General features: G+C 42.4%; 2 protein-coding genes across 27 annotated transcripts in view; both read right to left on the reverse strand.

Moving 5' to 3' along the window:
• Window positions 1-15347, reverse strand: part of LOC311441208 (uncharacterized protein) — a 156097-nt gene extending 140750 nt beyond the window's left edge. Inside the window, exons 1-2 of the mRNA XM_084529028.1 lie at window positions 15249-15347; window positions 13021-13102 (exon numbers count right to left, since the gene is read on the reverse strand). Of these exons, the coding sequence (XP_084385154.1) occupies window positions 13021-13102; window positions 15249-15256 (90 nt within the window). The 5' untranslated portion in view covers window positions 15257-15347. The remainder of the gene's footprint in view (window positions 1-13020; window positions 13103-15248) is intronic.
• Window positions 1713-18097, reverse strand: part of LPP (LIM domain containing preferred translocation partner in lipoma) — a 381557-nt gene continuing 365172 nt past the window's right edge. For all 26 annotated transcript variants that reach the window (XM_084529025.1, XM_084529005.1, XM_084529011.1 and 23 more), the window contains one exon: window positions 1713-16728. In XM_084529025.1, coding sequence (XP_084385151.1) covers window positions 16600-16728 — 129 coding nt within the window. In that variant the 3' untranslated portion in view covers window positions 1713-16599. The remainder of the gene's footprint in view (window positions 16729-18097) is intronic.

The raw sequence follows: 18097 nt of genomic DNA on the forward strand, positions 1-18097 counted from the left end.
TCTGGCCCTTGGCCTGCTAATGCATTTTGATTTGTGCGTGGACAACACATCCCTGGAACTTTTCCATCCTAACAAGTTTAGGAAAAAAATACCTTGTGCTATAAAGGAAGTAATAATATCGAGCTTGAAAAAAAAAAAAAACACTATACTGTAGTTTGAATCAACTTGAAAGCCTGCAACACCGCACTCCCTTTACTGCCAAGACAAAGCCCTTCAGACTCCCGTGTCCTGTAGGAACAAGCTGCGGGATTCATCCCTTCCTGAGGGAGGACACGGGACCTTCCTGAAGTCCCCTGGGTGTGGGGAGGAGGAGCTGGCAGTGAAGCTGCTGCTCGCGCCTCCTTCCATGGCTAACAAAGCATCCCCTGACAAAACATAACCTACTAAGCAAGTCCTTCGTGTTCACTGGAGGTAGGAAAGGAAGCATGGGGTTTAATTGGCAGCCAAGAATATTTAGCCTGGACATTAGGAAAAGCTGTCCAGGGGTGAAGACAATGCAGCTATGGAATAGAGTGCAAAGAGAGGCTGTGGGACCTCCGTCTGTGGATGTCTTGAAGGAGATGCCAATTAAATTTTGTAAGGAGGGACAAAGGGGAATGAGTTCAGCTATATTGTATGCCTTGGGATCTTTCTACAATGCTCTGAAAAACTGTTTTAAGAAAACTACCTTTGCTGATATGAATGCAGGAGACAGCATTCACCTCAGCTAACCCTTAAAGGCAAAAAAAACCCACACAGCCCCCTCTACAGAGCAACTAATCAAACACTTATTTAACAAAGGGATGACAGACCTTCTCCACAGGCTACAGAAGACTAGAGGGCCACCTCAGACATCAAAACTAACTTCTAGGCTGCTAAAGTTCATCGAGATGAATCCACCTGAAGATAGCCTGTATAGCTCCACGCAAAAGAAGATTTCTGAGAGCAAAAGGCTTTTATAAAAAGGTCCAAGGATAGAAAGTATAGAGAAACAGAAGCTAAAAAACAGGGTGCAGACATTTAACAAGTAAGAAGCAGCTTACCTGGAGACACACTGGATTCTTTGTCACTTGAAGCATTTTGGTCAGGGAAAGCGCTCGATGAAGGTTTGGTGCTGTGCCAGTTGCTTTGCCTGGAGAGGTGAAGGTCAGGCTCTGTGATGAGCACTAGTATTTTTTTTTTGAAGCAGATTGGACTGGACGAGGAACAATTCAGGTTATTTACTGCAGTGACAGCCTAGAAAAAAACTTCCTAAAAGAGATACGCTTTGCAAACCACACTTCCTTCTACCCTCCCCGTAGTACTATGAATAATGCTCCTCCGTTCAGCTGCAAAGCAAGGCTTGGCTCTGCTGCCACCCCATCACAACTCAGCCTGGAGAATACTCGTGGGCAACCTCTGCACATTAACCCACCTCTGCAGATTACCTCATGGCTCAGGAATGGAGCGCTCTCTTCTGCAAAGGCACACGTTTGTAAGAACAGCCCCAAATTTGTACGAGACGGTCAGTACAAGCAGGGGGTAGCCTCTTGCGACATATCTCTAGCATCCTTGCTTCACCCAACAGTGAAAAAGGCTCACTCTGGAATTAAGCACATTAAAGAGCCACACGGTGAAATTTTGAATGTGAAAGAGAAAGATGGAGGATATGAAGCATAATTGCAGGTGGAGGTTGGGAGAAAGTAAATACCATTCGACTTGAAAAAATAATTTCACACGCTAGCAAACAAAAATGAAATTTATAAGGAGTTTATTGGATTGGTAAAATGTAATAAAAAAGCATTTGTGATACTTCTTCTGCAAAGAAAAAAGGCATCTGGCGATTCTGCATATTTATTTTCCCTTACAAAACATTAGAAAAGCATAACTGATAAAATAAGGATAACAACTGAGAGAGCAGAGCAAAGAGGAAAATACATCTCAATATAATTGGATAATGCATAATAAAAATACAGAAAACACATGCTTAAAACAGCTTTCATTCTCTTACAGTAAAAAGTCATTTTATGTGTTGAATAAAAAATATACGCCGGTTGCTCTGAAAATTGCAGTTTAGAAGAGGTAACTAGCTGAGAACAAAATATATATATCTATATATATTTATAAATATAGAAAATGTGTATATGCTGTATCTGTCCTCAGAACAAACTGGAATAAATGGTTTTCAATTCATGAACACAAGTTACCAGAGAAAAAACTTCATATATTACCTAGCAGAGCGATCCTGTAAGGTGCTGATTGCATTTCCTGAGTGCCCTCAAAGCCCCGTGGAAGTAGTCAGTGAAGGAGCCGAGTGGCCTGGTGGGTTCAGTGAGCAGGGAGGGGACTCAGCCTCTCACAGGTGCATTCAGCAACTCGCAGGATTCATGAAAAACTCCAATGACAGCAGGATCGGGCCCCTCACAGACTTGGGTGCTGCTTGTGCTCAGCAAGGGGTAACGCTCTGGTAGCCCCATGCTCTGACAGACAGGAGACCAGTCCCAAAAGCTCAAGTAATGTTACTTCATTAGGATCTAAAGGCACGGAGTTTGCAGCAGAAGGCATCCCTCGTACAGGGAATGCCTCCTCGCACCCCTCTCTTGCCCAGATACCCAGGCTAGTGATTCACATTTAAAGGAAGATGCTTCCCATACCACTGAGAGCCTCTGTCTGCTAACGGAGAACCAGGAGAAGGGCGAGCAGCCACGCTCCCCTCCCAGCCGCACCAAAGGAAACAACACAAAACCCGCTCTACCTCAAGGGCTAAACCAACAGCTACCAGAATGCTGAAATACCATCTCAAACCTGGCCTGATCATCCACTACCCATTAATATCCAACCAGTAAACAACATCACCAGTGAACCCTAGAGCAGACAGGCCTACAGCTGGCAGGAATAGGCCCAAGCATAGCAGCAACAGAGGGTAAATACATTCCTGGGGGCATGCCCTCCTTGCAGTTTGGACTAGCTAAGCAGATCTCCCAGCCCATGAGGCATTTAGCCAAGAGGAATCTTTCTGCAATGACCCACACGTGGTTCGGACCCCCTGGTGTCAGCCCACAGGTAAAGTAAGTGTTAGGGATTAGGCTCTGAAATGCAACACATCTCTGCTGTTTGTTCTGAGCAGGAAGGTGCCCTTACCAACACTGCACCATCAGTACTCTGCCTCTCATTTCACTAACTGGGAGGAAGGCAGCTGGAGGCTGCCCTCCAGGCTCTCCGGCAGTCCAGAATACAAACCACGGTGTGGGAAATTATAGGACCCTTAAGGAAGTTGAATTTTCACCAAGGCACATCCGATCTAGCAAGGTCAGGAGAAAATCCAAGCGTGAATTTGCTCTGCCCATAGCTCGACCAATTCTCAGTCCCCAGTCTGCAGAGGGACAACAGGGGTCATGGCGGTGCAGTCCCGAGCATCAAAGAATCAAAGCTTTCCCTTTACTGCATTTCCAATAAAGCTCGCATTTCCTCTCCATCTGCAGCTGGAAAAGAGCTTCCTAAAACAATTTTTTGGGGATTCAAAGTGAAAGCACATCAGCCTTTTTAACACAGCAGCACCAGTCAAACACCCAGCCTTTGGTTCAACCTTTGAATTTTCTCTTCTAACATCAGACAAAAATGTGGATAACGGAGAGCTTATAAAAGCCAATATTAAGCAAATAAAATCTCCAGATATGAATGATTCTGGAGCTCTGACAAGATTAAAATGTTGAAGGAGATACACCCAAGTACCTCCACTGCTGAACAGTTGTCTCCCAGACAAGGTGGTGCAGTAAACAAGACAACAAGCTTTGCTCATCCCAATGGAGAACAAACAGATGGTCAAAATTAACCGCCTGTTGCTTCTGTTCTGTATCATTCCTATGGTTTTCATCCCTGCTTGGCTCTGGGGTTATTTCTCTGCTGCCCATGAATGACTACCACAGGTCTCTGAAAAGGCACATTGTGAAGAAAGCTGAATATATTTTTTGTAAAGGCAACTCAGTTAATAATAACCTACTCTCCATCTTGCTGGTTGTGCTGCTTAGATGCTTGTCAGGTGCTTGGCTACTTGGCCATTGGGCGCATTAGAAATACTACTTCTATACGGACAGATCAAAGAACTAGATCAGACTCAAAGGACAAGGCAGAAAACATCCCTTTGCCCAAGTGGAATCGGCTTCCTACCCATACAGAGCTGTCAGGGACGCACTGGCAGATGTGAAGCAGTGCCTCAGTTCTGTGCTTTCAGCGGGTACCACCTCAGATTGAAACAAACCACAACCTCTGACTGTGCATTTCAGTAACACTGCTCGTCTCACACAGCCCTGAATGAAACATTAGCACAAAGGCAGCCTAATTGAAGCAGGATCCCCCTCCCCTTCCCTGCAAATCTGAATCACTGTACAGCTAACAGCAGAGAGAAAACACCTGTTTCTGGCAAAATACCTGCACTACAAAGACAGGATCAAGCCCTAGGCTGGCTGCAGACTCACCACAGGGAGCAGCTCTGGATACGGAGAGGATGAGGTGGGCCTTGGTTCATCAGGAGGATTTCCTTACCTCCTAGATCTGCAGGGAACAGGCTACAGCAGTGTGGAAAGCCGGAGCAAACATCTGCCGAAGAGGTGCTGGGCTCTAGTTTAGGCAACATGCCAGAGGGCGGCTTTTTTCTCGTTGTTGATTGAGCAGCTGCCACCAAGGAAGAGTATAAAAGCAATGAGGAACTACAGTGAATGCCCATCTCCCTTTCGTTTTGAAATCTGAGCACTCTCCCAAATGAAGGCATTCCTCCCACATAGACTTCATATTTGGAAAACTTCCCTGTATCAGAACTGGAAAATATTCTGATTGCATTTTCTAGTCCTAAAATCTGGGTGTGCTTTCCTAAAGAGTTCCTAACTTTGTTCTAATTCAGTGCCCAAAACAAAATGGACCATATAAGGACCACATCAAGCCTAGGACACAGCTAGCAAATGAATTTAAAAAAAAAAAAAAAAAAAGACATCACTAAAGAGCAATTGGTCCTGACTACCAGAAATGCTGAAGAAGCAAAGCTTCTGTACAACAAAATTAGCACAAAAAGCTGAAACTTAGCCACTAAGAAAAAGAGCAATTATACCCTTTAGTTTTTGCCATGTTTATTATTTTCACCTCTCTGCTCGCAGATGAAATGGGGCTGGTCAGTTCTCTTTCCCATTCAAGCCGGCCTTGCTCTTTGGGCTGTCCCACTGCTGGCACGGAGCTGCAGGGACATGACTTCCCGCACCTCGGGGGAATGCTGAAGTTGGGCTATTTTTTAAACATCAAACTATTCCTGTTCAACATACACTCTGCTTCCCTTCCAAAAATAAAACAAGCATCCGAGTCTTTAAACAAGAGGACTGACCCTTTATAGCTTCACAACAATGTTTTAAACCTGGGGTAGGCGGGATGGGAATGGGACTACATTTTCCTACTTAGGGCAAATAACAAGGAAACCTACATTTTTGGGTACTAAATGCTGGGTAATAACAAATCAGAGGGCTGTTGCTGAGCCCGTTCTGCCAGCCAGATCCCTGTGAGAAAAAAAAAAAAACAGTAAGAAAGGATTTTTTATTTTTCTTTTTCACCGATGAACTTAGAATGAAAAGAGGGACAACACTCGGGAAGGGAAGAGGAAGCCAGGTACATGGCATGGAAATGACTTGCCTGGAGCAAGAACACAAGCAGGCAGAAAAACGGCAAATAAAACCTGTCTCCTTATTCCCTCCAGCCTTGTTCCCCCAAACTAGTCTGGGAACAAACGGTGGGAAGAGGAGGGGGGAGCAGCAGCCTGAGCTGGGCAGATGCTCCAGTTTAAAGCGTATCTTCCCGAAGAGGAACCGAGGCTGGGGGCAGGGGAGATGGCTATTATTAATGTCCTTCCGTATATAGCAAAGCAGACATCCTGCATAATGGCAACACAATACATCAATAATAGCCCAAGAATAGCTTCCTACCGTTTTTTTCCCCTGACAGTTAGAAACATAAAGAGAAAAATCAAGCTGCTGAGATAAATAGCTGAGTCTCCACCCCCACCTCAAATTGCCTTGGCATATTTTAAGAGATAAATGGTTCTATGAGAAATTTAAATAGCTTTCTCTTTTCTTTTTTGGCAGCTGCAAGAACTGGGTCAGGTGTAGAAATTATTAATTTTGAAGCCTGAAAAACCCATGTTTGAAAGTAAGGTTTTTTTTTTTCCTTTAAAGCATCAACTTTCTTAGAAGTAGAGTTAGAAAAAATTAAAAAATAATTGTGCTTTTTTTTATAAGTCATACCAAAAATAATTAAATAACAGTGCAAGCTGCAGAAAAGGGACGATTTGCATAACACTTTAATGGACATTAAATGTATCCATAGTGGGTTGTTAATATTTTTTGCATAGGATAACAGTGTTTGCACAATGGCTTTTGTTCCTCTTGATCAAACATAGCGCTGGGAATATGGCTTGAAGGAAAAGACTGGGGGACACCCCTCTCAAGTTCTACCCTAACTCGAGAACACATTTTAAAAGACAGAAGAGACTGCTGTGGGAGTGACCAGCACCAAGGACTTTCACAAGGAGCCCGTTTCCCCATTGCCAGGCCTCAGGACTGACACGCCAGGGAGCTGACCTGCTTGAGGCTTGCTTGCTGGTGCTCGGTGCTGGTGAACCTGGTGCTGATCCAAGGGCAAATCGCTGCCTTCCACTTCCACTCAGGTTACTGTTGTTTTACATCAATATCAGCATTTGTAGCTCAGCTACTCTGCACGCTGCCAAAAGCCATCACCCTCCTTGTGCCATATCTGGAAGGATCTCTTTGCACCCGTAAAATCCTGAATCTTACAGAAAAGAAAGGTGAAATCCTGTAGAAACTGCTCGGAGCAAAGAAATACTGATATATAAACTCCCTCGCAGGATAGTACACTAGTTAAGACCTGTAAAAGGTTCAAGTTTCCAGTCCTACAAAGACTCCAAGATCTCTAAAGATACACAGCTGGCGCACAGCCCGCTCCCCTTGCTACATGCCTGGTAAAAATCTCTTTTCTGTGTCCCAAAGCAGGCAGATACGTGAGGAGGAGGAGGATGCCTCATTGCTGGATCTCCGCAGGGCTCGCAGCTTGTGCTGTTCTTCCCTTAGTGACCAATCAAAAATTTAAAAGGTGACAAAGACAAATGTAAATAGAACTGCAGTGCCTAGAAAGTCAGAGCACAGATAGGATCAGAAGACAGACTGTAATTACAGGCCCTGCTACTTATTACATAGGCCAGTTGTGTTACATGAGCCTTCTGTGGAAACTTCCTGTGTAATTAATAAAGGAGAAACAAAATACTTTTGCAATCACTTTTCTAGATTTCACTGTGGGGGTCCAATCCTGCCATCCTGGATTAGCTCTAATCATAGTCAATCTTTCTCTGCATAAACTGAAGGCATCTGTTCTGTAAGACGTGGAAAAAAAAAAAAAAAGAAAAAAAAAACTTATTGCAAACCTACACCATGCAATCAAGAAGGAAAGGAAATCGATCCTGAAAACCCCCACCCAGATTGTAATCTGACAATGTTTTCAAGACATCTGGCAAAAAAAGGAGAAGAAAGAAGAATGTTATGAAATATTTAAAACCCTACTTCTGTCAGGAATACATGAGAGGGGAAAGGTGAATTTGAAAAGGCTGCATTATTTTTAAGCCAAAAATGAAAGCACCACTGTTTGCATAGGAGCATGAGATGCTCTTGGCCCAAGCCAGAGCTGTCCTGAGAAAATGTACCAGGCACTGATTTAACAGGGGCTGGCATGACGAAGTCCAGGCTGCCTATGAACAGGGCCAAAGAAGCTGTCCTGGACACCGTGGCATGCACCACAGGACTTCAAGGGTAAGGCAAACGAGAGCATTGATAACACGGTAAAATATCTGAGTATACACAGCCCATCACTGCTCCTCATCTAAAGCTTCAATCAGATTTTCAACAGAGATGAGAAGCAGATCCAAGGAAGGATTTCTCCTAAAAACATTCCTCTTACTGCTGAGATTCTTACTAAATACCCAAGGATGGCCAAACTGCCCTGCAAGATCTGAGATACGCTGAGTGGCACTTTGCTTTGTTCCTGCATCTAGGATCTTGGCCCCTCCACTTGCAAATCCCTACCAGCATGAATCACCTCCCCAGAAAGATCTTAGCCAGGCCTGACCGCTGGGCTGACCAACCTGCACCACCACAAGCAGGCCCAGGATGAGGCTGTACGTGCCCAGCTGTCGTCAGGAGGGGAGCAATGAAGCAGACAGAGGTGCAGGAGTTAGGATGCTCAGCAGCACCTTTGCCTTGGTTACATCCACCTGCCTGCAGGACAGTTCCTGTAGAAACCATAAAAGACTTCAGGACAAGTGCTGGGCATACAAATGGGATCAAAACGGTCCTGATAAGCTGAAACAAAAGACGCTTTGGAACAAAACTGGCACGGCCACAATCCCCATAACGCTTGTGTAAGACAGCAAGAAAGAACGCCTAGAACGTATTTATCAAAAGCCATTTTATGCAGATTTTTCCTTCTGAATATTTAAGATGTGGTGAATATTAAACTTCAGAGATTCTTAATACGTTCCAAAGCCCCGTGGACCTTTGAAATGCTAGCTCATCAATATGCAACATCTAATCTTGTCAAAAAAAAAAAAAAAGAAGGGAAAAAGAAAAGCTATTCATCCTTTGCTCATAGAGGTTACAGAAAGAATCCCAAGGAAAAAAAAAAAAAAGAAAAAAAAAAACACACACAAAAAAAACAAACTTCCAGCATCTTATGCAATAGGTTAAATTTGCACTGGTTGGGAAAGTTTCACTTTCTGCAAGGAAAAGGGAAAGTGCCTGTATGTGCGTTGCTGCTGGAAGCTTCTTCTAAAGTGTGAGGCTGAAACTGTGTAGCTGGATTACAGTAAGTAGTTTATTAAGAAACCAAGGCTTGTGGCTTTGCATCCTGTTTCAGTCAAATGTAGTCTCAGGATCCCCCCTCCACAGGCCAGCAGACAGTGCGCCACCTAAAAACCCATTCTTGTCCAAAACACTGTGGTTAAAATGGCTTTGCTTGTTTATAAAGTTTAGTGTTTCGTATCGCTTGCATCTGACCTTCAGCAGAAAGAAAAGCTCAGTTAAATTGTGCAAATATGTACCAAATGGGAGCAAGGGAAAGCGGCCAAAAATGCTGCATGAGCTTTTGCAGGGCTGCAGCCTTTTAGGAGCACCAGTGAGATGAACTGGATGAGAGGCCAAATTGATTTAGGCTCCAGGCAGGGGCTTTAAAACACCATGACATCCAAATTCACAAAGAAAATGTTCTGTTACTGCAACCCCAAATTTCCTGCACATGAAAACACTGTTTTCTTTCATCTTTGGGAGATGCTCGTTCTGTAATCCGACATTTAAAAATGAACAAACAAACAGGAGTCAGCTGACAAAGGATTCTTGCTGGTGAATGGAAGTAGGTCACCGAGTGTTCTGCCTTTACAGTCTGGCTTAATATTAGTGTCGTACACAACACAGTAACAAAACTGCGCTGGAGACAGGGAAAGGACTCTAATTTTGTCTTTTCTATGAAAATTAGCATTAACATTCTGCATTAACGTGCAATGCCTCCCCAGTACCCGATATCTGGATAATTAAAAAACAAAAACACAAAGCAAACCACACACTAAATTAAACAACAACAAAAAACCCTTGCAGGTCAGCTTGCATTTAAAGACATCTAAGTATGAGTAATCGGGCAGAGAGGAATTTTCCTGAAGGAACATAAAAGAAAATGAAAGCTCCGCATACAAGACCAAATAAAATCTTCTGTCTCTCACGAATGCAAATGTTGGCTGCCCTTTTACACAAACATATTAAAGGAATAAAACTGGAGGAAAAGAAATAAAAGAGGGAAAACTAATAAATTCATTTTTGGAGAAAAAATACTTAAAAACAAACTATCCTTCAAACAAATTTCTTCATGATAAGTCCCTGCAATCATGTGGTTCTAAATTACATGGTTAAATATGACTGAAAAAGTAAGGCACAATTTCACAATCATTTTAAAAGCAATAATTATAATCATTTTCTTTGATATCCATATGGCAGGCCACTGATACTATGGATGCGCAAAACTACTTGATTAGAGATCTGGAAAAGTTTTTCCGACTACTAGCTGAGCCTTGCAATACCTCTGTGAAGTAAGCAACATACCATCTTCACTACAAGGACAAGAGCATATTGAGCAAATGGAAAAAGAGGGTAAGATTGCCACTCGTGGACAAAAGGGAGGGCAGAGACAAAAAGCAAAGAGCCCCCAAGCACCACATTCCCAGTGAGGGATGTTAACCCCTGGAAATGTAAAGGTAATGACACCCCTGGGCCTTTTGTTTCCTTCCTCATTTTCTAAAAGACCTATGCGTAATGAGAAATGTAGACAAACAGCAAAATAGGAAAAAAAAAAAAAAAAGTTTGGACTAAGAGCTCTTGATATCAGCGATCAGCCCATGGGGTAGTTGCCTACACACATAACGTGAACCCAAAAGAGACCAGGAACACACAGCCAGGAACAAAGCCCAGTGGGTATAAGAAGCAGTGCTTAATATTTCAGCCTAAATATTTCTTAGTTGTAGCCCCACGAGCACCTTATGTGTGCACGTGAGTCCATATGCCAGAGTGGTCTGCAGGTGTTTGAGCTTAGTGTTTGCAAATAACAGCAGAGAACCTGCAAGATGAAATGAGAGCTGTTCCCCAAAGGCCATCAGGAAACCTACTGAGCTTATGGCTGTCTCTTGGGTTTTGAGATGTCAAGAGAATTTTATAATTTCACAAGTGTTAAGTTTTCTCTCTCTCACAGCACTCGGAAGCACCAAATGCCAGACAGGCAATTGACTGTTGCAAATTCAAACTTGAAATGTTGAGGAAGGCAGGTAATATTTCTAGAAATGTTTCAGGAGAAATGCCATTCCCAAGCCCAGAATGGTGATGAAGCTCAGTCGTACCTCTTGATCTTCATGGCAGCTGCAATAACGTGCTTATATTTTCACTGATTTTAAGGAAAAAAAAAATGCAATTGCCACATAAAAAGTCACAGGCACTCTCCATAGCCAGCCAGTCCATGGCTTTAAGAAAAACAAACCCAACAGAAGTAATGCTGTTATTTTAAGAAGAGTCACATTATTTGGATTGTTCTGGCAAAGGAAACAGGGACTTCAAAGTTAGCAAAGCTAGTCAAAAATAGGGGGTAAAATACCTTGTGAAAAGTTTCAAAGCTTTTTTTCTTAAAATTTTACTTTACCAGGCCTAATACTGAATCATTTTTCAAGAACACGTGCTTTAAAAAATAAAAAAAGATAATAAAATATTTTTCCAAAAAAGTTTTCAAAACCATTACAGAAACTTAAATTTACCAGCAGAAGAAACCCAAGAACTACAAAAAAAATGAGGGAGACATGGGTTTTTGACAAATGAAAATATTTGTTAACAACTCTGAAATCTACTTAGATAAAAATTCAATATGGTTTTAATTATAACAGCAAGAAAAACTGTTGTGGATAACACTGAAAAGAGAATATCTCATTAAAAAAAAACAGCACTTCTGACATCACATAATTTAGTGTAAAAATTGTGACCAGCTCTAACTGGAAATAGTGTTCTCACTCACAGCTCTCTTAATTTGTACATTACTAACCTCCAGATAATTCCGAGTAGTTCCTGCTATCCTTTGGCAACAAACCCTCAATTACCATCACTAGTGTTTTCTCCTGGGAATTTCACCACAGCGAGATTCTTCAGCACATCTCTCTGCTAGCCCTGACTTACAGTATTGAAATCTATATCAAGTGTAGCCAGCAAAACTCTGGGAACAAATAGCAAATCAACGTGACGAACCGACTGCAGGAAACAGATATCAATAAAAAAACAGTTAAAAACTCAAATCCTTTCTCAGCCAAGGCATCAGGTGTCTAACACGGTTACTGAAGAAGGTGAAGCCAGAGGATTTCCCCCACAGACCGCCTCTGGGGGTCCTGTTAGCCTACTTTTGTTGGACTGTCTCAAAATCAAAAGGATCAATACCATAAAACCAACATCTATCAGGCCTAGGCTAGGCTTGGCTCACCACGGCCTAGCAGGAAGGAGCAGTTTCAAAGAGACTTCAGTATGATTTGTTGCATATTCTCTTCAACTGCCACCAATTCTCTATAAAAACACCTTTTCCTCATTCTTCTCAGCCACATTTTGCCAGTAGGCAGAAAGTCAGCTTGAGGCCTGTGTCTCAGGGAAGCCTTGCTCCTGCCGTCAGGCTGAGCACTAGTATGCAAAGTTGACTCTGATAAACACTTTGCTACTCCCACACCTCTATGATGAAGTCATTACCCGAGTGTTTCGCAGCTGTGATAAAAATCTAAACTAAAATATTTTTTTTAAAAAAAAAACAAAAACAAAATTAAAGGTGCATTATCTGATATGCTAAAGCCACGGTGTTGCTTTCTGCTTTTAAAAGCAACGTTCAGGCAATGATTAAGATAAGTGACAAAAAAAAACCATCACATCCATAAAATACTAGTGTTAGCCTTGGGGAAATGCTTAAGGATTGGGCTGTAACCAAGGCAACCCAATCTTTTGGAGAAAGTTTAAGTAGACACTTAAAGCCATGGTTCAAAGATACAGTAAATCTGGCTGTAGGGCTACTTATGACATAGGGAAAATGCCGCAGCCACCTGACACGAAGCAGCGATCTTGTAATAACTCACCCCTCCATTGTCCACATGCTGCATTGGGTCATCTCCTGTTTGCCCTCCTCCAGGCAGCATGAGGGCGATGCAGGAGCTGCATCATGTGTTCAAGCTCATTTGACAGAAATTTGTGCCCACATCCTATCCAACTTGAATCTGCCTGACTGGGCAATACAGAATCAGTCTGGTATTAATGACTGTACACCCATGGCTTATGTCACACTACGCAATGGCTTTAAGCCCATGCTTAAACAAACCCCGTGGACTTAAGCATTTTGCTAAATTAGAACCTGATCCTGGCCCCTCTTGGGCCCTATCTGGCCACACAAATCACGGAATCAGGCCCTACTCACCAACAAATGCTCAAAAAAGCCAAAGCAGCACAAGCAAAACCTCTGTATACTCAAACAGATGTATGTGATCTTCCAAATCTTTCTGAAAGGAACAGTTTAGACGTTACCACAGGCACAAACGAAGTGATTTTTATCATGGCTAAGAAGTGCACCTTAAAAAAGCAAGGCCTCTTTGGCAAAATAAAGTCCTTCTTTGGAACAGATAAATCAGGTTATATTACAAATATGCGATAAATATTGTGATGTAGCAATATCCCAGGGGTTCTTAATTACAGTGCAAGTAAGATAAGTCCACCAGCATTTCCTAATTAAACCCTGATGCATCAGAGGGGAGATTTCCATACACAGGTGGGTGATGAGACCCTCAGTACATACATGTATATATATACATATATATACATATATGCACTACCTTTCAAATATATTTATAGCTATTTTAGAAGCCAAAAGAACATTCATAAAGAAAATGAAAATAAGCTTTTTGGACACTCACTCCTTCCAACAGGCAGATGGCTTTGGTGTTTCAGAAGTGAAAACAAAAGCACGACAGTACCTTTGTCCAGATATATCAGGTACAGAAATTAGCCACAGTACCTCATATAACACTGCCCAATCTTTGTCAACTGCTTTCCATCTATGGGGTATTTAATGCGTGAAAAGTTTGGCTCTCACCTCCCTGCACACCGGCCCAACTCACCACAGCACCCTAATAACACAGAGATTCAGATCTAGACCTCCTGGCTGGCCCTTAGCTTTTAAGTGGGCTGGAATCCCAAACCTACATACCAGCAAACTTCTCTGGAAAGAGAAAACAGAACTCCAAAAACAGTAGTTTGGGCCAATCTGTGATTAGTTTAATTCCCATAGCATCCCTGGGAAGTTGTAAAGAAACCTCGTGCAGAAGATGAGAAGCCATATGACTTGCTCCAAGTCCAGCCTATGGCAGAGCCATAAAAGCCCAAAGGGCTCTGGACTTCAGTCCTCCTGAGTCGTGCCTGCCTGCAGCCTGTGGCCAAATCAGCTCATTTCCATCAGTTACCCCACTGTTATTTCTGAGAGTCTCATCAGCCACCTGATTTAACACTAACAAGAAGGAAGTTCAGAGCTATGTTTGTAGCCTGATGAATGGCTTCTTCTCTGCATGCTTGCAGAAATGTAAAATCCTCTGCAGGCATACAACAGTGTTAGCAATCCCAACGCTGAACTCTGGTGTTTCTGTGGGGTTAATTCAAACAGGATTTGCTCAATAGTTGCCAGGGTTTTTGACTGGTGGTGGTGGGGACTGCCTGTAAAGAAGCGAGCTCAGAAGTATCTTACGTGCCATGGTACAGGGAGCAAGAGCCCAGATGGAATCTGGCAGAAGCCACAGTGCAAAAAAGTCTGTTAATGTATAAGGCAGTAAAATTCTTGAAGGCCAGGGTAGAAATCTAGTATAAAAAGGCAAACTGCTTCAGCACAGTCACTACGGTGGAGAACGATTTCTATTGCTTAACGATGCCACCCTTCTACAAAGAAGGATTCATTTTGAGCTGTGAATTTTGGGAGTCTTCCCTGACACCAATGCAGCTTGCCAAAACACAGAAATACCTATCTGAAACCTCTGTTCCTTACACAGTTTATATTTGAATTTACTGTATACGGCTAAAGCTATTACAGTTCACAGTGTTCTTCCATAAAGGTTAGTGCTAAACTGAAAGGAAATGCACCATTTGCCGGAGCTGCAGTGAGTATATCAATTTTTTCTTCTTTGTTTCTTACCAGCCCAGCTCATCTAACTTTCCTTTTTTTCCAGCATTAGTAGGTATAATTATATCAGGCTTCTGTTATAGAGATTAAAGATGAAAGCACCACATTCTCATTGCTTTTCCGTGGGTGCATGAAAAAAATTTCTTATAACACTGTTGAAAAGTGCCAGTTTGTCACTAATATGGTCAATCAGCCTGCAACTGTTTCAGTTCTGCTTCTTAATTTGTTAAGTGCAAAGAAAGGTATTCTCTTTGATTACATCTGCAAATAAGATATTAATGTCAATTCAGTGATACGAAAATTACTCCCTCACTATGTAATTTGCACCTGAGTTATTATGGGTTTCATGAACAAGAATATTACAGCTGCTCAGAGCGAGCTGCAAATTTATTATTTTTTTAATTAACAAAACAACAAAAAACACAAAAACTCCAGCAACATGAGGAAAAAAAAAGGTTATCTGTGCCCAGCTTTTTATTTACCTTGGCATTTGTATTAACTCTGGACAGAAGATGAAAGTGCTGCTCCTGGCCCAACACTCTTCTGCAATGACATTTTACCAGCAAGGAGTAATAAGTGGCTGGGATTAAAATGAAAGAAAAAATGCTTGCTTTTTGGATTGGCACAGAGAACAGTTTAACACCTTCTTTAACTTTTTTAAGATAAAAACTGAACAACTGCATGTGTTTAGAAAGGTTCTTTTGCCGTTGTTGAAATAAGATACCTTTTTTAATGAGAACTCCAGATTGTGCACGTTACCATCAGAGAAACATCTATCCCAAGGCCTGATTCAATCCCTGTTACAGCTGAAGAAAAATCCTCCCCACTGCAATAAACAACGGAACGAGACTGCACTGCTAAATATCTACCCAGAAACCAGCACTGACATTGGTCCCACTATAATGAGTGGCATAAGATTTTTTTGAGCATCGCTTTCTGCACTGCAGTTCTATGTAGTTGTTTTTTTTTTTTTTTTTTTATTATAAACAACTGGGATTTTAAGGAAGTGTTTTCCAGCCCCATTGACCTTCTCAATGGACATGATTGACTTATACCTCTAGTAAATCAAAAGCACATTGTGTGTGTTTGTGTGTGTAGTGTATTCAAGCTTATGTCTTTCTGTGATTGCTCATTTTGTGAATTGGAAGCTTCACTAATGAATAAGTTTATGCAATAGCAAAATATAATTTCATAAGAAAAAGAAAAAAACCCTATAGAACTGGAAGGGATTGGAGACAAGTAAGGGCCTAAGACAAAAGATACAGACAACAAATCTGTGTCCCAAAGATACAATGTCACATCTACGCTCTTAGGTGCAGCATGGCTGAAGTTGTATTGTTTGTGATGTAATGAGAGGAGCACTGGTCCTACTCTCATACCGGTTTCACACCTTCTGTGACAGTGGAGCTACTTCTGCTGTGACCCAGACCCTATTAAAGTCAAAGAGAAGCTCCCCTGTCTTCAGTAAGAGCTGATCAAGTTTTCAAAATGACTTAGGAGAAGGGTCTAGCTCAGCCACCTTTCACCAGTTCAGACCTCCTTCTACAGGCAGATAACTTAGGTGTTATCACCACTTGTCGCCATCAACTGCAGAGACAGCTGGTGGTCTGACTTGCCACCCTCCTGGGGAATCACGTCTAAATTAGGTGCCTACTGCAGGCAGTCTGAACATGGCCTGAAGAACTGCCCTCTTGCTCCAAGGCCTTCCAGTTTTACTTTTTTTTTTTTTTTTTTTTTTTTAAACAGAGTTTCAGACCCTAGGCTGGAAAGAAATCATGCAAAGCTTGTGCAATTCCCCCAGGAAGGCATCCTGGGGAGGGTCACAGTTGATACTCAGAGATCAGTGCTGGCCTTGGCAGTCAGAGCCTGGATCCGAGCTGAGTTGCAGGTCTTGCAAAGGATGTGCCCGTCCAGAGGGTAACAGCCCTGATTGTCCCCTTCAGACAGGAGGCCTCCGCAGTCCTAGGGAACAAGCAAACAGCAAGAGCAAAGTAAATAAGAAATAAGAACAAGATTAAGCGAAGAATCTATTAGTCAAAGAAGCTCTCTCCTCACTCTCCACCTTGTAACATGATCCAGCCTGAGTCAGCGTAACACAGAAGCTGAGGTACGTGATGTCTTTCATGATTAAGCCATTTCCTGATAAGAGACAATGCTGCAGAGAAGATGGGTTCCCAAGCTCTCTGCTGAATTTAATCCAATTGAAAATAAAAGGAGATTATTCCCTTCACATTTCTGAGGAAGGAAAGGTCTTCGCATTGAAGAAAACATCAAACTTAAGCACATATTTAATAATGCAAAAAAAGATAAAAAAGGAAGCATCCTCAGGAAGGAAGTTCGGTACTAATATCTGACTACAGGTAATCTCCTTTGGAAGAGTTAATGCCACAAAGCTACAGCATCCTTTCCAGGGTGACAGCTAAGCAAACTCCCTGCCTGTCTCCCATGACCAGAACTGCCACCTGTGTTTGTATTGCTGTTGGTGCAAAAGGGTGTGCCTGAGAGGAGGATTTCGCTGAGACAGGAACAGTAGAAACCCCCCAAAAAAGGCCCAAGCCCTGCCCCAGAGAAGTCTATCTGTATATTTCCAGGCTGACTTAAGTATAGCTACTAGGAAGACTGGGAATTCCTCCTCATGGTGTGATCACGCAGTCATCATTTGGGCAAGGACTACTGATGGCCATGCCTCTTCAAGATAAATCTGTGTTTGTAAATACACCTGGCAAGCAAGTGGTAGAAAAAGGAATGTAACTATTGCCTCACTTGAGATAGCTGAGGCATGTGGAGGCAAATGCCAAAACACAGAAAGATTTTCAGAGATTACAAAAGACTTCTGTACCTCACTGATTTGGGAGTCTAGCTCTCCTCTTTATTGTCTTACTGACATGCAGTGCCTGTAGGAAGACTTTCATTATGCAGAGATCATAATGCAGCAATCTCTGGAACAGCAAATCCACATGAACACTTCAGGTCAAGCCCACAGCGGTTCAGTTGCCCATGAGAAGATGTTCCAAGCTAATAATGTACTGTTCTGGGACCTATGATGGATTTCATGGAGCCACATGTCTGTCCTCAGTTCTCCACTGCACCTACTTCTGACATCCATGTATGAAGCCCAGGTATCTCAACAGCCAGCATGAAGAAATGCTGTATGATGAATTAGACTCTGCAAAATTTAGTGTACGAATGCCCCAATGCCTTACAAAAACTAGGCCTAAGTAATGGGCTGAACCCCAGATGCCAGTGTCAGACTGAGAAGTGAACCAGATGCCTCAAGTCTCAGATAAGACCTTTAAGCCAGAGTCCATCCTTCTTTCCAGTTGGATATTAA

The sequence above is a fragment of the Aythya ferina genome (assembly GCF_964211825.1).
Source record: "Aythya ferina genome assembly, chromosome: 9".
In the NCBI taxonomy this organism is placed as follows: domain Eukaryota; kingdom Metazoa; phylum Chordata; class Aves; order Anseriformes; family Anatidae; genus Aythya; species Aythya ferina.